The sequence below is a fragment of the Mytilus trossulus genome, chromosome 4, assembly GCF_036588685.1.
Source record: "Mytilus trossulus isolate FHL-02 chromosome 4, PNRI_Mtr1.1.1.hap1, whole genome shotgun sequence".
Classification (NCBI taxonomy): Eukaryota; Metazoa; Mollusca; class Bivalvia; order Mytilida; family Mytilidae; genus Mytilus; species Mytilus trossulus.
In genome coordinates, this window is record NC_086376.1 from 60150040 (window position 1) to 60170638 (window position 20599).

General features: G+C 32.5%; 3 protein-coding genes across 4 annotated transcripts in view; all 3 read left to right on the top strand.

Annotated features, from left to right (window-relative positions):
• Nucleotides 1-1875, top strand: part of LOC134715661 (hemicentin-1-like) — a 50372-nt gene extending 48497 nt beyond the window's left edge. For both annotated transcript variants that reach the window (XM_063577986.1, XM_063577987.1), the window contains one exon: nt 773-1875. In XM_063577986.1, coding sequence (XP_063434056.1) covers nt 773-882 — 110 coding nt within the window. In that variant the 3' untranslated portion in view covers nt 883-1875. The remainder of the gene's footprint in view (nt 1-772) is intronic.
• A 5648-nt stretch (nt 1876-7523) lies between these two features.
• Nucleotides 7524-8594, top strand: LOC134716708 (hillarin-like). The gene is made up of 2 exons (XM_063579712.1): nt 7524-7741; nt 8384-8594. The coding sequence occupies exons 1-2, from the start codon at nt 7575-7577 to the stop codon at nt 8592-8594; spliced, it is 378 nt and encodes a 125-aa protein (XP_063435782.1). The 5' UTR covers nt 7524-7574.
• Nucleotides 8595-9255: 661 nt separating this feature from the next.
• Nucleotides 9256-15126, top strand: LOC134714041 (uncharacterized). Its single transcript, XM_063575290.1, has 5 exons — nt 9256-10158; nt 10689-10857; nt 11993-12267; nt 12625-12810; nt 14845-15126. Exons 1-5 carry the CDS (start codon nt 9256-9258, stop codon nt 14965-14967), a joined length of 1656 nt encoding a protein of 551 aa, XP_063431360.1. The 3' UTR covers nt 14968-15126.
• The last annotated feature ends 5473 nt before the right edge of the window (nt 15127-20599 follow it).

A 20599-nucleotide genomic window follows, 5' to 3' on the forward strand; every position in this document is an offset into this window, starting at 1 on the left:
AGGTACTTGTGTACTTTTAACATCTGAATGTTGCCCTTTGAATGACAGTATTGACATGTGTATACTGTTGACGACAATAGCTTACCCTCTGAATTACAAAATTGACGTATGCTACAGGCACTTGTTTACTGTTGTATACTTAGTAATACAATGTATGTTGCACTCTGAAAAAGCAGATTAAACTGACACTAGTATACTGTTGATGGCTTTATTTAGTTATCAAATGTACCAGGATTATAATTTAGTACGTCACACGCGCGTTTCGTCTACATAAGACTCATCAGTGACGCTCATATCGAAATATTTATAAAGCCAAACAAGTACAAAGTTGAAGAGCATTGAGGATCCAGAATTTTATGTTGCCCTTTGAATGACGAGCTGCTGAGGACTATATGTTTCCCGCTGGATGGCAAGATTAACACATAAAACAGTCAATTGGTACTGTCAATGGGTGTATGTTTTCCACTGAATGACAAGATTACTATATACTTCAGACACTTGTGTACTGTTGAAGAGTGTATTTTTCTTTATAAATAAAAAATCTCAACATTTGGTACTGATGATTGTGTACTGTTGGCGACTTCAAATTGCCCTCTTAATGGCATGATTGACATGTAGTACGTGCACTTCTCTACTGTTGAAGCTATCCTTGTAATTTTATTATGTTCAGGAATTGCTTTCTAATTGGCGTTTATCACACATGTAAATTAGTATATGTTTATCCATTGCAATAGCTAATTTTTGGTATTTACGTGTTTGGTTTTTTTTCCAGACAAAGAACAAGTTAAACAAGATAACCGAAACAAAAGTTCTGTTATGACCACCAGCTATATTTTACTGACTGTGACAGTTGTTTTCGCATTCCAAAAATTGTTTTCATAGCAGAATCATGTACATATGTATGAGTGAAGAGGCAGCTTGCTGGTATAAATGTAGAAAAAAAATTTACAGCCAAAGTATTTGGATTCAATAATTTCGTTTGCTAATTATATATTTTTATCAATTTGCAAAAAAGTTAATCAAATGTTATGTTCCACATCAGAGAATCTGAAATTAGGAAGTAAATGATTATTTTTCTTTATTCATGTCATATTATTATTTTTAAAACGAACAAAAAAGTAGCTTAGAAAGATACAAAAGATAAGAGAAAGTTATTGTACGAATTGTGAACTAAGTAACACGTATTTAGTGGTTATTTCTATTTCCTTTACGTATATAGTGTTTGTATAGTAATTTGGTTCATTGTTTAACGATGTTTTCATTTAGTTTCTGTATTAATAAGAACCATATGTACACCGTATTTTTTGTTGAGCTTTTGTTATATTAGACATTATTAGAAACTGCTAAAAGTTTCTGGTAGTCTAATTTATGTTCCTTTTGTTCTTAGAAACTGGTTCCACAGAAATCAAAGATTTTAAATGTGTTTCTCAAACCAGTTTCGGTTACTTATCCAACGTTCTGGTGTGGTTTGATCTGTTCTTTTATATATTTTTTTAATTTGTTCACCGATGTTTTAATCTAATAATTTAATCATCACCCATCTAAGCACGAAATCATAAACTGGAAGTAGCCCTACTGCTACTTGTACTCCGTCATGATCATAAGTTTTCGTTACACGTTTTAATCCTGATCAAACCTATACAATTAGCTATGAATGAGAGTAAGATTACGCACACGTGTTTATGAGTGTATTTATTATAATTTATGGATACTGCAAAGAGACATTCATGACTCTCTAAATTGTGTAAATAGCATCAGTTAGTTATCATTGTATCTTCTTATTTTCACTTTAATTTTACCATTTCTTAATTGCTTATTTATGAGGTTTTATATTTGTTCTCTGAAGAGTTCTAAGAAATATATTAGTTCAGACGACCTCAAATGATTTTAACCCAGCCGCATTCTTTATGTTCATGTCCCAATTCATGCTTTTGTGGTCTAGTAGATGTTGGTTACCGTTGATCATAATTGTTTTTTCGTAAAATGTTATATGCTTAAATTAGGCTGTTGGTTTTCACTTTTTAATTCTTTCATGTGTACAGTTAATGGTTTTGTTTTTCTCATTATTCATGGTCGTACACTAATTGGTAGAAGATTTGTTGTTTCTAGTTTCATGTACATAATTTATTTTTGTTCGGAATAGACGCGTGTTGGTGGTTTTTGCGGTCTGTTCTTATGAATGATTCCTTTTACCGTTAACAATAGATGAGGAATTAAATGCAATAGTAATCTTCTTCTTTTCATAATAAAATATAATATGTCTCATTTCTGTCAATAAAATATAATATGTCTCATTTCTGTCAATACAATATAATGTGTCTCATTTGTCAATAAAATTTATATTTATCATTGCTTACAGTTTGTAAATATATATTTCTATCGATGCTGAAGTACATAATTATGTCTGTGACATTCTTTGCTCATGATGATATTGTTTCCCTATTTGCGTGTTTGTATAACGTGTGTATATTTCATTTTACGTGCCATATTAAAAACATAAAATATTTTAATTTAGTCTTTTTTGACAGAATTTTTGTGGGTAATGAAATTATGAAATTCGAAGTTGGTATAACTCTGTGCAAGGCTTTTTATATCAATTTTATAGTATTTGCACTTACACTCTTTGCCCTGACAATGTACATGCAATTGTGAAAAAATTAGTAAGTCAGCAAAGTTGAAGAATTTTCATAAACACCTCCTTTTTTATGCTTTATAATGTCACTGCCTTGTGCCCAGTGGCAAATATTTCGTTAACATTCAGGACGAAAAGAAATTATACCATATATACTTCGCAACTGCCCGATACGGATGAAGTACGAGAAGATAAAGGTGTGTAATTAATTTGTTTGTGCCATATTTTAACCGTACGATGTTCCAAATGTAATGAATGCAGTCATCGAAACTTGGGGAAAATGCCTATTAGGGCAAAGACTGAGTATCGAGAATCGAATGCGAATCGAATTCGCTAATCGCGTTCACACACTCTTCTTTTTTAATTCGAATAAAAATGTCCTAGTGTGAACGGGGTCTAATTCGCTTTAGAAATAAGTTTTTGTTAATCCGAATTAAAGTTAACGTCGCTAGGACAGTAAAGCGAATTTGACTCGCATTCCAATTCGAATTAGAATTGACGTTAGGACGTTAAACGTTTAGAATGCGAATTAACCGAATTAAATAATGCGAATCGAATCGAATTCGAATTAGTTAATGCGAATCGAATTCGAATTACGTGTGAACTCAGCATAATATTTACATGAGAGGATGTGTTGTTCGTGTACATGTAGTTGATCAATGTGAGAGAACGTGAAATAGTAAAAATACCGAACACCAAGGAAAATAAAAAAAAAATGAAGGTCCCATATATTATACATGTATGACAAAATTGGACGCTTAATCTAAACGAATGGACTTGGCTTGGTTTAGGCATTTCCTTATTTTAAAAATTGTGGATTCAACCTAGTTTAATAGCTGGCTAAACATCTCACTTGTATGACGGTCGCATAATATTCCATTAAATTGACAACGATGTATGCAGAAAATAAACAGACACAATATGTAAAAATGCTCAAAAAGAATAGGGAGACATCAGTGATCAGTTAACATTGTGTTATAATCTTAAGCACTTAAAACAAAAACAAAAAATATGCCAACAAAAAGAAACAAAAATGGCATAAAGACAAGCACATGAACAAAGACGTAAGTCAAGAACATAAAAAATTACCATAGTACAATTATAACACAATGACGGGATGTATAAGTACCGAGCCACACTAAAAGGATGTTTGACCAAAAATTACATAAACAGTTAAGGTTAGTAAATGCAAATAAAAGAACTCTGTACTGTAACACATACAAACAATGTAAATAAAGTCAGTACCCAAAATTTATGGGTTATTTTTCTGTGCAAACTTTTTTTTTCGCCTTCGGCGAAGAACAATCTATTTTTTTAGCGACAAACCGAAAACAATTTTTTTCTCTCAATTTTAGCATTACATATTGTTACGTCCCGGTGATTTGAAAGCTAACATAGTTTTTACCGTGTTCTCCGTTCCACACTTGATACACGCAGATGTCCGTTGTTGTTTTCTGATTTGTATTTTACAGAAGAAATAGCATAATTTGACCTTATATTGTATACTGACTTCTTTAAATCTATATATCTACTTTATTTATATGTGTAATTGTTCTTTTTGTATTTGGTTATACTTAGTTTCAGTATAACGCGCCAAATGTAACGTTACGTGTTCTTGTTTACGAAGAACTTGTGTATTACGTCACACATGGTATAAAATAAGGAACGCATGTTCCTACGTTGAGCTTCTCTCCAAAACCTCCATGCAGTCAACAGTCTCTTAAATGCAGTGCACCAAGTAAAGTTGCTTGGTGAAAGTATATAAATGCAGTGCACCAAGTAGATTTGCTGCACCAAGTAAAGTTGCTTGGTGAAAGTATATAAATGCAGTGCACCAAGTAGATTTGCTGCACCAAGTAAAGTTGCTTGTTGAAAGTATATAAATGCAGTGCACCAAGTAGATTTGCTGCACCAAGTAAAGTTGCTTGTTGAAAGTATATAAATGCAGTGCACCAAGAAGATTTTCCTGCACCAAATAAATGCAGTGCACCAACTAGATTTTCCTGCACCAAGTATGCAGTGCACCAAGTAGATTTGCTGCACCGAGTACGCTGAGTATTTAAATGCCGTGCACCAAGTAAATCTTTTTGCACCGAGCAATTGTTTTATGTATCTTAGTGCAAGTAATGCACCTTGCCGTATTACTTATTGTATATAATTATTAACATATTTTGTTTCTTGAACCGCTGTATTTGATGTATTGTTTAAATAGAAATAATACAATTTATGAACTTCCATTATGATTTATATTATTAATTCCTTCACCGGAGGCCCACAAAGGTAAATACGGGTGTATCATCCTGACAAGAGAACCCCGGAACGTTACAATATAGTGGCAGCTGAGGGTGAAACAAACATTTTTTTTTTCTCAAGGTCCAAAACAAATTATTTTTTTCACCAAAACCTGGAAACAAACTTTTTTATCCATAGCCCCCCCCCCCCCCCCCCTCCCCAGAAAATCAAATGGTTGCTGCCTAAGATAATGGCGACGTTTTATAAAGTCAGATTAGTAGTTGCAAACTCAAGCATACCGAATTGGTTGGGAAATCTGATATTATACACATAAAGAAAATGTAAAATGGCCATTGAAACAAATGTAATCAATTCAAATATACCAACATGGCCATTTATACTAGGACTTCTTTACTAAAAGGGTTTCTCCAATAAAGAAGTCCGTTTATATATTGTATAATTGCAACTGGATATCAAACAGCCTGTTATTTTTGGTATGTTGTAGCATTGTGATACTATCAGAAGCGGGTTCAAGATTTGTAAAGGTGTTACATGTACAACGACTTTTGAGTCAAAATTGAAACTGTACATTTAATCTACAAGTACCGATAACCTAAATTAAATAAATATGTCTTACTGATCTAATTTTATACTTTGTGAAATTAAACACCACGGTGTAATGACATTTGGAGATAAATTAATGTTAAAAGACCCAATAAAGTTACCATTGTTTACTTCAATACATTTGAAACAATATCCAGTACGATTTCATTTAAAAACTTTGTTAAGGTTAATAATATGTTTTGTTTTCGAATTCAGAGAGGCGTGAAGAGATCTTTGACAATATAGAAAGATATACATTATTTTTTTTAAATCTGTTTACTTTTCAATGCATTATAATACTGTTTGTCAAATAGTAACAGAACTTATCATTACAATCGTACAAAATGTGAAAACACCATATAAAATGAAAAATAAACGAATAACAATGAAATATGTGAATAGCGTGTAATGATAACGGACCAAAATATGTGAACTTTCCAATGTCCGTCAAAAATGGGATGTGCTGCATCTATGGACGGTTTTCCGTCAAAAGATTCCAGAAGAAAAGGGGATCTTCTTGAAACCCGAAATGAAAAGGTTAGTATCACTATCCGTACCGGATGGGGTCTACAGAATAGAGAATAAATGGGATAACCCACTTCTCCTGTTTCAATGTAAAGTTCATAATTGTTTTTGCTTAGAAACTTTATTGGCTTGTAAAAACAATATCACGGAATTATCCAATTTTAAACCGTGTACGCCAGGCGCGTGTTTCGTCAGTGTAATCAAAACTCATACATTTGTCCCTTAAAAAGCCAAAAAAAATATTTTGAAGTAGAAGAGCATTCAAGACTGAAAAAATGTAAAGTATAAACAAATGATATATTTCATACAGATCGCATTGTGCAATTAGACTTTCACCGATGGTTGTATACTCGTCAGATTTAAAAAAACAAAACAACATATAAACAGAATTTTAAAAGAGAACCTGCTGTTTCCGGTCATTGTATGATTGCATATATGGTATTCTCCATTCCAAACCCAAACTCTTAAGCGTGCTTGAGTACTTGACCGTTTACGCTGGAAGAATTTTCTTGTACATTTATAACAATTTCAAAACTGTATAATGTAAATAAAAAAATATTTTGTTATGTGGATTATTTGAGAATGAATAGAACTTGGTGTATTGCCAAACAAAAATCTTGTGGGGTAAATTGATTAGTTTACTATTTCCATTAATATGCAGATAAATGAGAAATTAGGAACACCAGAAAGAAAGTATCCAAGACCAAGACCCCCAAGAGACAGAAAAAGCCACATATATACTCCTGGAGGATATTCCGAACTCGAGTATAACGCACGACGCGTAAGATCACAATTTCTTTAAATATGGAATAAAAATGGATCCATGGTGTCAGAGAATAGAAAGCATTCTTTTATTGGTCTGATAATCAAATGCTATTACAGTAAAGCGAAAATCCTGGAAATTGAGAAACATTGCCACCACTAAAATGCGACCAACATAAGTTAATAGGATGGTGCGCTTTCCAATTATAGAATGAACATTTTTTGTTCTCTTAGTGCAATAAATCAAAGCATACACACACATACATAAAAACCATGTCCTATATACATTTCTAATTGGTATTATTAATAATGTGCCCATGAAAAGTAAAATCACAAAAAAACTTATCAAAACTCCGAGGGAAATTCAAAAAGGAAAGTTACTAATTAAATGGCAAAATCAAAAGCTCAAACACATCAAACGAATGAATAACAACTGTTATATTCCTGACTTGGTACAGGCATAAATACATTAAGCATCACCACATTATTTATTTTTTTAAATTCTACATTACTATCCTTCAGTCAAAAGTTACATATTCTTTGAGAAATTAATGTTTTATGTAAAGTATTACGGATACCTATTTTAAAACATCCCCCCAAAAAACATAATTTGAATCCAAGACTACGATTAAAAAATAACATATTTACGAGTTAAATCATTCGTTACTTATTTCAAAACTTTTGGTACCCTGGATATTGGCTTCAATTGAAGGTTGTGTGATCAGAAATCGTAATATTTTTGTGTATTTTGTTCATGCAACAGGCAGATTTCAACATATGCTTAACCTGGCATTCATTTGTGAAATACCTTACACAAGCTATGACGACAGATATTGAAAAGGTGCGATCATTATTTGTGTGGATGGGATGTCAAAACTTCCAATCCGGAAGTATTCCGAATGGAAAAGACGATTCTCCCCTAAGTTACATGAGTAAAGTAAAGAAAAAGACGATGTCATATGCAGCATTCTTCGTCAAAATATGCAGGTAATGATATTAGTTATTATATAACAACAAATATAACGAAAAAAAACCCATTTGAACCGTATTACAAATGGGAAATTCTTTTTAATTTTTAAATTTGTTTATAGAGTTTGTTTAAGTTAATGTTAGAACTTAAACATCTTTAACCAAATAAAAGAGTCTAACACACTCATGGAATGACAACGCATGCCATTTCAATGCATGTATGTTCTATGTTATTCATGTTTTGAAATTAGTAATGTGTATAATTATTGTGTAAATGTATGTTTTTGTCGGTTATAAAAGCACAAAGAGCTCATATTTTTTTTGTTATGTGACATGTCGACCAAAAATAAACCTTTGCATTGAATTGAATTGAAGAGTCTGTTAATTTAGATACGATCCATGTAAATATAATACTAGTGACCTAATGATTTTCCAAATGAGAACACTTTTCAAAAAGCAAATCATTTTGGAAGCTAGAATTAGTAAACGGAAGAAAACTATTTACTATATTTTTTGCACATTGTTAAAGCCGTACTGTGACCTATAGTAGTTAGCTTTTTCGTCATGTGGTCTCTTGTGGAGAGATGTTTTCATGGCAAATCATACCACATATTATTACTTTTTTTATATTTCAGCTGTAAAATATATTCTTATATTTAGGGCTGCAGGATTAAAGTCAGTACTAATAAAAGGTATTGCCAAAAGTGTAGTATATGATGTAGGTGACCCTTTGGAAGAACTTCAACAGTTGCGGAATAACTGGTGTGCTATTTATGTGAATGGTGACTGGCGATTTGTGTTCCCTTTATGGGCTTACTCTGCAGTGGAAGGTAGAATCACAGACAAGTATACTCTTATCGAGGGTAATTAGTACAGTAAAATGAGCAAACTGGTGGTCCGGAATAAAAATACAAAGGAGTAACATTTTATGCATTAAAATATGACCAAGGAGTACAAATAACCTGATACCTACATCTCCCTTAATACCAGATAATTAAAGGCAACCGAAGTAAAAAGTTTAATCACAAAAATACTGAACTCCGAGAAAATTTCAAAACTGAAAATCCCTAATCAAATGGAAAACTAAGTAAACCAAAAGCACAAACACGTTAAAACAATGAACAACACTTTAAAAAAGTCATAAGTCGATTAAGAGAAAACAAATTCGGGTTACAAAAGTGGATATCTCATAAATGTATGTTTCTAGGCAACCGATATGATATAAAAGTAGTTTCCCCTAATTTCAGTAAATCAAGTAAGATATAATCCATATAGATATAAACTTTGTCAGGATACAGGCGAAATGTACTTAAAATGAAGCAATAGGAAACTAACACTGTACCATTACACAAATAAAATAATTAAATTGCATGAGTGAATAATATGTCTTTTTACTTATGATAACATAATTGCACTAATTAACGGTCCCACTTGCATTGAAAGATATTTAAACCACCTTCAAATTACTTCGTCAAGACAACCCTGTTCTAACAATTCCTTATTTACAACGATTCTTTATTGCAGGTGGTAAGATGTCAAAAAGGAAAGCGTCACCAGGATCAGCAGTAAAGAAGTTTAACGAGTTTTTCTTTCTGACTGACCCTGACGTATTTGTTCACTTTGCTTTCCCTGACAATCCAGACTGGCAGTTATTGACTGTTCCACTTACATTAGATAGATACTTAGAGGAACCCTACTTTCGTCAACCTTATTTTGAAAATAAACTACAGGTGGCAACACTATTGCCAGGCGTACAGAAAGCCAAACACGGAATAGTTGAGATTGGAATGAAAAGTTTAATAGAAAACTGGCAGGGTTTGTTGACATATCAATTGTTCTTTAACAACAAGAAATCAACAGAGGTGCTACCGAAGAAAACACTGCTCAGTAACTTTGTCCTGATGGACAGATGCAACAGCAACTGGAAGTTTACCGTTAGATTTCCTATAGATGGAGTTTATAAATTAACAATAAATGGTGGTGTACCTCCGAAAAGTAACGAATGGGTATGTGACTTTAAATTAGTGTGTGAAACTGCCATAGAAGATATCCCGCCATTACCCTGCGATACAGGTGCTGTTGGATGGGGACCTAGTAACAACTTGGAGCAGTATGGATTGACGGCTCCTTCTCATACTCATGGCACGATTCTAACCAAACTACGCCAATATCTATATATAGGTTTTACATTAACGAAGAAACTTTTCATTCGGTCGGAGTTGATTGGTAATAAGTACAAACCATCAGAACTTGACCAATTTGTTGACACACGAATAACAAATCGAGAACTTGTTGTTAAAGTTATGGTACCAGAAGATGGAGAATTTGCACTGCGCGTGTACGCTAGAGAGACAAAAAAACTGCCAGAGGAGAATGTAATTAATTATTTGATAACAACCGATGACCCTGCAGGTCCAAGAACTTACAGAAAAGAGGTAAGAAAATTAATCAAAAGGCAATGTATGATATTATTCCTTAAAACATAGATAACTCTATAATTAAATGTTATATGTAGATTAGATTGACCTTAAAAAAATAGCCGTTGCTTCCATTGATGCATCGATCATTTACCATGTCAAATTTACCTAGCTCACTTGGCATTTAAGAACTGAACACAGATGAAAAAGCCCAAATCATAAAGTGGGAAGCATGAATCAACATGGGCATATCCTTTGTAACTTATACGGAAGTGAATAGGTTGTTATTCTTTCATGTATACGAAAACTGAACATTGATGAATATTTCCTTTAAGAGTTCTCCAGGCAATCGCCCCTTTAGTTGACTCACTTATATGCGAATAAGGGCTCCGAATAAAAGTTGATAAAGAAACATCAATTTTTGTTTTCAATGCTCAAAATAACAGTAAAAATATCCCAGCAAACAATGTCGCCTCCGCATATGCAATATTTTACAGTCACTTTTATTCATACATGTAGCATTTATGTGTTTCTTCAATTTTGCACAGAATGCATTTGAAAAGAATCTGCGAAAAGAATTAGTGACATTGACACAACAGACTAAGGACCCAGATGAGATGGACAAAGCTATTGAGAGATTCGACAAACTGGCATTGGAAGATAAAGGTGATCTCAAAAAGGCAAAAAGTAGACGAGATTTCCTCAAAATAAGAAAAGGTTGGTAATAATTATCATTAAGAAGACAAGACAGTATGAATAAAGGAAACATGTGAGGTACAACTGAGCAATGGACCAACAATTTAATCACAACCGACATTACTAGTTCATAAAAAGGCCTGCAACAATTAATACGCGCCAACACCTTTGTGAAGATATGATAGAGGGAAGCGATTTCGGTTACTAGTATTACATCAACATATCAATTTGACACGACTGTCATTTCAAATTATTTCATAAGTCTCATAAGTCACTGCAACTCTATGTTTTTACTAAGATCATAAAAGTAAAAAAAAAGCAAAATACCGAACTTTAATATTCAGAACGTAAAGTCCTTTATCAATAGTCAAAATCAAAATCTCAAATATATCAAACGAACGAAAAACGTCTATTGCATTCTGATTCGTTACAGGCAAACAGGGATTCCATAAAAATCATTAATGTTAGGAAATCCCCAAAACCCCAAAACGATCTGAACAAAATAGCCAAACTCTATAAGGTCATCTTTGCTATAGAGAGTTGAAACCTTAGCTAAATCAGAATTGCATTATTACAAGAACTGGAAATATACAGAAACAAAATGTAACATTTGGGTCTTGACAATACCAACTACAGGTCGCGGTACGTCATTTGAAAAGGCTCTTACATGACAAAATTACAAACTATTCAAACGAGAAAACCAACGATTGGTGTATATACAAATCAATGAACGAAAGACAAATATGATAAATAACAACGAATGACCCACAAGTTCATGACTAGTGATATACAAATATAGAATGTGGCTAAGTTAAACATATCTAACCTTTTCCTAAACCGACCCTGGTGTGTAACAACAAGGCATACTAACCAACTGTAAAAGCTGTTGAAATGTCTGACACAATTCAAATGTATTTGAATAACCCTCCTGTGTATTCTAACATGACTTGTGTGATAAAGGCAACAGTAGTATACCGGTGTTCAAAAATCATAAACCGATTGAGAGCTAACACATCCGGGTTACAAACTAAAACCGCGGGAAACACATTAACTATAAGAGGAAAACAAAAGAACAATAGAAATATGACTCCCACAATATACTGTCATACATGCTACATGATTTCGTTGTGCCCTTATCAATTTGTTTTATTTGCAGATTTAACTAATGCAACTGTACGACGTCACTATGGAACTCTTGATACTGCAATAAAAAAGGCGCGAGAATCGAAATATGAGGCTAAGTTGAAGAACACAACAAAGAAAGCCGAGGAAGTTCGAAATGAAGTGTATTCAACATGGATCCATGAAATTTTAGAAATGAAACCAACTACCGTGGCAGAATTAAAAACATACAAGAACCCACCTCCAGCAATATTTGATACTATGAAAGCGGTCTATTTGTTGCTAGGAGAAAGTGCAGATATGTTAAAAGTATGTTTATACATAAAACAAGAAACTCCTTTCTTTTGCAGAAAACCCGAGCTCAACTGCTTGTTGGTTAATGTTGCTCAATCTTTGCATTAATGTATATAGATCATACCTCATTAGTTTTTGTTGAATTAAAATATTTTTGGGGTAACCAGTATAAAAAGCAACTTATAACCATAAAAAGAAGTAATGTTTTTTTCTTCTTTTGAATATGGATTTTTACGCATATTGCTATAGATATACTTGTAGATTTAAAAAAAACCCACCTAAGTTTATAAATGGAACCAAAATCGAAATGTGACATTATGTCGTTGATCCCATGTTCAGTGACGTCGGTATTTAGTCTTTTTTTTATTTCAGACCTGGGAAGATATACATAGTGTAATCTCCACCATTGGAAACGATTCTTTACTACAAAGGATTAAAACTTTCCAAACATCACAATTACGGGAGCACGCGTTAGAGGAAGCTCAGAAACTTACAGAGCAACATGACCTCCCAAGTATCAAATCAAAAAGTCCGGCAGCTGGGACTTTTTATGTCTGGGTGTGTATTTATTTTCCTTAATAAAAACAGTAACGGTATCTGTCAAACATTATTGCAGAATTCGGTACAAGTATCTTAGGCTACTGAGCATAGATTCAAAACGTCCAACCTCTGAACAAAAGTAGAAAATGTACCTTAAGGTGGTACCTAACACTACAGGGAGATAACTCTGTAATATCAGCTAAGCGTTTTAATTAAGTTGCATTGTGAAGGCAATGTAAAGCTTCTCAATGATCAAAATTAGTATTTGTCAAACTGCTATATAACCAGTGTAATTTTTCTGATAAAACGCTTGGTTCAAATTATTTGATTTTTTTATATTTTTGTAAAAGGGTCACAGTAAATGCTTTGTCAAAATTTTATGAAAATTAAACGAGCCAAATTAATTTTAGAGAAAGTGTTGGGTACCACCTTAATATAATACATAAGTTATATGTTTTTCCAATATATTTAGTCATAACCGAGGAACGGTGATTTATCATAAATCGATTGAGAAAAAACAAAACAAATCCTTGTTACAAACTTAAACTGAGGAGAACTACGACACAACATGATCACAACATTAAAATGTAACACACACAGAAACGAATTATAATGTAACAATGGCAAGATTTTCGACTTGGTACAGGACATTTTAATAAAAAAATAAAAAATGGCGGGTTGAACCTGGTTTTTGTTGCATGCCAAAGCTTCCACTTTTATGGCAATGTTAAATTTAACATTAAAATGACAACATTACATGGTAGGACTACAATAAAAATAAATGAGAGAACATATACAACAGAGAAACAAACGAATAATAGCTAACAAAATATGTTAGCTTCAAAAGATGTACAATAGATCGACAATATTGTAGCAGATACACTTTACAGATAGAATACAAATTATAATGAATTAGTTAACTGATACGATATCTCAAATCACTAGCGATATGTTTTCACAGTCTTAAAATCTTTTGATACAAGAATAGTCGGAGTATCTGTAATTCTTCAGATAATGTCCCACACCGATTGTGACTGTTAATCTATGTGTGAATTTGCATAGCAGGTGATGCTAGCCTAACAGGAGACTATAAATCTGTGAAGGCCATCGGTCTTGCTCCATTTCGAGTTCATCAAATTCCTTAGGTTCTTGTTTGTTTCCGTGATTTGTCTCCTTCGTAAATTTATGAGTTTTGCACATCGTAAACTACTGTGTCCTTAATTTAAAAACTTCTGAATAGATTGACAAGTTACATTGCCAGCCTTTAAATAGATAAAGGGTACATATATAATATCAAGGTCTCTATTATCTAAAGACTTGTATACTATACACATCCTTGACTATTTTTTTTATTTCCCTGATAGTTGATGTGTTTCCCTCGGTTTAGTTTTGTGACCATGATTTGTATTCTCTAAATCTATTTATGACTTCTGAACAGTGGGTAATACTGTTGCCTTGATTTAATGTATCTACCGACAAGATACATATTAAGCATCAAAGAGAGTACTACAGGGCATAGCTTGCATATACATGTCTGCTATTATCTTAATGAATCGGCAGGGTGCATTATCAACATTAAAGCCGGAACATGGTACAGAAAAAGATACAAATTTCGTAATGTATTGCCAAGTTACATTGCCAACAGTGAAGCAGATACTCGAAAATAACACTAGGTAAATTTCAAGCATGCGAAGCGGCTTTCTTGATTAACCTGCACCAGCACCTCTCAACCCAAACGCTTAAATTAAAGGACGAACACATACGTGGAAACGTAAGCTGTATCATCAGAAATATGCCTAAATTGAGTAGCCAAATTATCTGCATAACCTTTTGTACATTAGTTTTTAAAAGATTTGTTCGCAGACGCACACAATTTAAAGTGTTATTTGCATTTACAACAATAAATATTGTGTGCTATTCTATGGAAAAAAATACCTCTTCAACACTTGAACATAAATTATACACCTAAGTACTCCTCTTTAATACCATCTATTCGCTTCATAAACTAGTTCATTTAAGAATGTTAATATATTACAGTCATTTTTATTACAGGTACGAGATTTAGTAAATATGATAAATGATGAACGTTCAAATCCTAAAAGAAAGAAGAAAGGAAAGGAAAAAAGCACATTTAGCGCTAAGGCAATAAGTACAAAAAAGAGTCATTCACCTTGAGTCATGATATCAATTGATCCTAGTTGCATACAATTCATCAAAGCACAAACCATGAGTAGTAGTATTTCACGTTTTCTTATTAGACATTTTTAAATTCATAAGTAGAACTTTGAAATACCGTAGAACTTAACATTAATAAAAAAATCGAGAATTGTTAGAAATTGTAATATATTTAAGTCGTGTAAATATAGTATTTATTGATGTATAGAATTTAATTAAAATGTTATACTTTATGTTATGTAAATTTAATATAAACCAGTATGTAAACTAGATATGAACTTAAGGAGGCTCGCGGGTATAAAAAAAAATCGGCAAAAAATTAAACATTTGTTTTTTCATTACAAATTTTATTTATTACACAATTAGCTATTACTTTAGTATATGGCAAAAAAATCACCAAGAAAAATCGATTTGGTTTGGCCACAGATGACATTTAAAATGTTCATATCATTGAAAAAGCTCCAAATTATCTCCCTTTGGTGCAAAAAAGGCATTTTTGGACGTTTAAATTGAAATATCTTTTTTAACTCATCGGTGACCTATATTTTTTATTATTGCTTTCAAACATGCTGTACATAAACTAAATAATTGTAAAATTTTAGCGATTTCTGTAATTTAGTTTTTTTTTCATTTCGATATTACCAATATTTCTTTTATTAGTTCAACAGAAAAAAAGGACATTAACAAAAATGTATGCTTCTTTCGGAGGCAAATTGTGAGCTTAAATGAACGGTGACCCCATATTTTTATTTTATATTTCCATTAGGTATAAGATAAGGTTTAATCATAGAAAAATATAGGAAATCCTATATTAGGAAAAAAAAGTTGATTTAGACCCGCGAGCCCCCTTAAGTCGTCATAAAGATACAATCGATTGCGATATTTTATATGTGCATTCCACATATATATGACTTAAGCAACTAGAAATGATATATGTGATGATTGAAACAATGATGTAAACCTTTATAAAACTAAAAGAGAGACGAATGATACCAACAAGTAAAATAACAAAAATATTGAGCTCCGAGGTTAATTCAAAACGGAAAGTCCCTAATCAAACGGCAATATCAAATATCAAAAGCGCAAACTCATCAAACTAATGGACAACAGTTGTCATGATCCTGACTTAAGTACAGCTTGGTACAGCTATTTTCTTATGTAGAAACAAGAAAGCACACAAAGACATGTCTCGCCTTCTTTACTTATCATTGATATTATGTTGAAAGTCCTAAATATAAAGCTTTATTACAACTGTCTCATAAACTCAACATTAACCAAGAAAACTAAACATTGATCATTGAACCATGAAAATGAGGTAAAGGTAAGATGAACCATGCCAGGCAGACATGTACAGCTAACAATTCTTCCATACATCAAATATAGTTGACCTATTGCTTATAAATTAAGAAAAAAACAGACCGAAGCACTAACAGTTAGCAATGAACCATGAAAATAAGTTGAAGGACAAATAAAACCTGCGCGACTGACATATAGATAATAAAATATTTCCATACACAAATATACAAAAGGTAGTTGACCTTTTGCATATAGTATTAGAAAAAAGGCCAAAAACTCAAAACCTAACTTTGACCACTGAACCATGAAAATGAGGTAAAGGTCAGATTACACCTGTCAACTAGACATGTACACCTTACAATCATTCAATACACCAAATATAGATGACCGATATAAGTCATAAAGATGTTATTTTTACAGATCAGCTAAATAATCTATAGTAAAGGATCCTACAAATTAATGTAAGATACAGTCATAGAAAATAATAATATCTATAAGTAATAATAATAATAATAATAATAAATTCTTTATTTAAAGAGGGTAAACTCAGTTAGTTATAATAAACTAATCTTCCCTGAGGCCCTCAGTACGCCATCGGACCACCAGCCGTGATGGTGATACATGGCTGTGTACATTATGTATATACAACTGGTCTAAACACCAACCAAACAATTTTAGATCTTTTTTTATTCTTCCCTCGCCGGGATTAGACACCAAATCGCATGCACTGTAGCCATCTACTAGACATATTACTTCTTACTGTTTTGTACTAACGTATATAGTGATAGTTCTACATGTTTAATTAGCTTTTGTAATTTTGATTTTTTTTTAATATATATATTTTTTTAAAACAAATATGAATTTTTAAGTTTTCATAAATCAAAATATAGATTTGTGATAATTTAGATCTCTATATTATTAAGTCAGGTTTGTAACTATTTGTATATTTAACAACCTTGAATTGTAACCCGTGATCAACCAAATCATATAACTTATTAAATATAGATATAACCTGTATCAAGCAGAAATAAAATATGTCATATTCATTTATCTAAAATGGGGTTCTCTCAGTCTGTTATAAGAAGTCAAGCTCCAGTTGATGTGGAATATGTTTAACTGACCGACCAATCAAGTGGAAGTGTATCACCTGTAATAAATTACTGTGTAATCATTGCAAAGAAAAAATACATCTAGAATTCCAAAATGCCAAGGATCATTAGGTAGTAAACCTCAAAGATTTAAAACAACCGACTGTTGTAGAACTGAACATTAATAATCAATATCAGACTGAACTATCTGCAATAGGTAATATATCTTATAGTCATGGTGATACACTGTGGATATGTTGTCACAGAGATAAAGTGTTACAAATAGTAAAACCTGAAGGAACCAAACTGAATGTACTGTCTAGCTTTAATATCAAGACCCATGGTATGGCTGTTACTCAATCGAAAAATCTACTTATATCTACAGACGGAAAACTTAAACAGATCAGTAGTACAGGAACAATAACAGACTCAGTATAAAATATGTCACCATAAGGTTCTACAACAGTGTAATGATAATACACGAAAGCTAAGTCCAAGATATATTATATATCAGAAACTAAATTTAAACAAATTATCAACTTATATTTCAAGTCCTTTTTGTAAAACTTTTATATCATTATAATGAAAACTAGAGGCTCTGAAGAGCCTGTGTCGTTCACCTTGGTCCTATGCTGTACATTATTGCTGTTAACAGTTCATCTCTATCTATAATAATATTCAAGATAATAACCAAAAGCTGCAAAATTTTCTGAACATTATCAATTCCGGGGCAACAACCCAACAACAGCATGACCTTGACTTTGACCTTACGAACAATGTTTTCTCGTCATATTTGCGTTAAATGCTTTGGTTTCTGAGATTTTAGACAAAAACTGCATTTCACCCTATATTCTATTTCTGACACAACCTTTTTTAACTTTTGATCTTCAGTACTGTACAACTTTGTACTTTTTTTCAATTTCTATCTTTTATATCTGGGCGTCACTGGTGAGTCTTGTGTGGTGGACGAGGCGCGTTTTTGGCGGATTGAATTTTAAACCTGATGCCTTTTGTTATCTATTAATCATGTGTTTCTTTGTTTAATACGTTCTCCTATGTATTTGTATTGTAGTCCTGTAATATAATGTTTTCATATCAATGTTATATTTAACATTGCCATTAAAGTGCGAGGTTTGGCATGCCACAAAACCAAGTTCAACCCACCATTTTTATCTATAAAAATGTCCTGTACCAAGTCGGGAAAGTGGCCATTGTTATATCATAGTTAGTTTCTGTGTGTGTAACATTTTAACGTTGTGTTTCCGTAATGTCGTTTGTTTTCTCTTATATTAAGTATGAATTCACATTACTATAAGACGTGTCACGGTACTTTTCTATCCCAAATTCATGTATTTGGTTTTTATGTTATATGTTATTCTCATCGGATTTTGTCTAATGCTTAGTCCGTTTCTGTGTGTGTTACATTTTAATGTTGTGTCGTTGTTCTTCTCTTATATTAAATGCGTTTTCCTCAGTTTTAATTTGTTACCCCAATTTTGTTTTTGTTCATAGATTTACGAGTTTTGAACAGCGGTATACTACCGTTGCCTTTATTTAGCCATTTCTGCCATCTTGTTTGGCAGGCAGGGTCATCGGACACATTTTTAAAACAAAATACCCTAATAATGATTGTGGACAAGTTTTGTAAAATTTGTCTTCGCAGTTTCAGAGCAGAAGAATTTTGTACAAGATAACAAAAATTTACGAAAATTGACAAATATTGACTATATAGAGCAGTAACTCGTTAAAGGGTCAACTGACAATTTTGTTCATGGATTATTTTTTTTTAGATTTGACTTTGCTGAACTCTTTTGCTGTTTACAGTTTATCTCTATCTATAATAATATTCAAGATAATAACCAAAAACGGCAAATTTCCTTAAAGTTACAAATTATGGGGCAGCAACCCAACAACCGGTTGTCTGAAAAATTTAGAGCAGATAGATCTTGACCTGATAAACAATTTCACCCTGTCACATTTGCACTTAATGATTTGGTTTCATAGATATAAGCCAACATTTTTACATTCTATCCTTATGTTCTATTTTTAGCCATGGGGCCATCTTGCATGGTTGGCCGGGTCACCGGACTCATTTGTTAAACTAGGTACCCCAATGATGATTGTGGCTAAGTTAGGTTAAATTTGGCCCAGTGTTTTCAGAAGAGAACAATTTTTGTAAAAGTTAACAACGACGACGGACGCCAAGTGATGAGAAAAGCTCATTTGTCCGTTTGGGCCAGGTTAGCTAAAAATAAGATATCCGTAAATATTAAGAATGGTAATAAGTAATATGTTCATACTTTTCATTTTCATTTTTATATTTATCACTTTTTAATTATTATTAAAAATAATAGAAAATAATGTTAACTTATGACAGTCATAAGAGCATCATAGCTAGGACTCTCTTAAGACAGCTTTGATTTACATCCTATGACATATCATATGATAGTTATGAGATGGTCATTAAATTTGTCCTAAGATATATCTTATGACATATCTTATGATATTTTCGAAAACCAGGCCCCTGGTATCTTTCATAGAATTTTTTAACCACTGAATCGATGCCACTGCTGATGGATGTTTCTCCCAACATTAGGATATAATCAGCACAGTAGTCAGCAGCACCACTTGACAAATTGCGTGTCAACCGTAAAATTATTGTTTTTTTTGTCGAATTTTTATTTAGTAAAGTCGGAAGTAGTGTTTATGTCTTGCATGAAAACACATGAATATGTTACATACTGAAGAAAACTATATATGGGACGAGTTATAAAAGTAACGTTGTGTAGCGCAAATTCACTAATGAGTCGTGTGTAGACGAAGAGCGCGTCTGGCGTACTAAATTATAATCCTGGTATCTTTGATAACTAATCATAATACTCGCACACATTCTGCTGTAAAATATAACAATCCCCAATTAATGTTTTTTTAACATTCAAAATACCGCCTCCAATACTGAGCTCTTTATCTCAAATCAAGATATTGAAAGGGGTGACGGTGTTAAAAATTGAGCGACAACTACTTCAACAACAGATCTACACATTGCCGTCAGCAGTATAAAAAAGGAATTGTAGCCTTGAAATATTTGACAAATTGGCAAGTGTACATACATGATACAGCTCTCCCTCTTATATGACTTACTTGAAATCCGTCTTATAGAGGCAACAGGATAAATTGATGTAAATCTAATGTAAGTTTAGAAACCAAGATATGGGACACAAAAGTAAATACCAAATACACATCTTATG

Excerpts from the sequence above, each read along its gene's own strand:
- LOC134716708 (XM_063579712.1), top strand. The coding sequence starts at position 7,575 with ATGACGACAGATATTGAAAAGGTGCGATCATTATTTGTGTGGATGGGA. Across the intron at positions 7,742-8,383 it reads TTCTTCGTCAAAATATGCAG|GGCTGCAGGATTAAAGTCAG; the intron begins GTAATGATATTA and ends TCTTATATTTAG.
- LOC134714041 (XM_063575290.1), top strand. The coding sequence starts at position 9,256 with ATGTCAAAAAGGAAAGCGTCACCAGGATCAGCAGTAAAGAAGTTTAAC. Across the intron at positions 10,858-11,992 it reads TTTCCTCAAAATAAGAAAAG|ATTTAACTAATGCAACTGTA; the intron begins GTTGGTAATAAT and ends TTTTATTTGCAG. Across the intron at positions 12,811-14,844 it reads CTGGGACTTTTTATGTCTGG|GTACGAGATTTAGTAAATAT; the intron begins GTGTGTATTTAT and ends TTTTTATTACAG.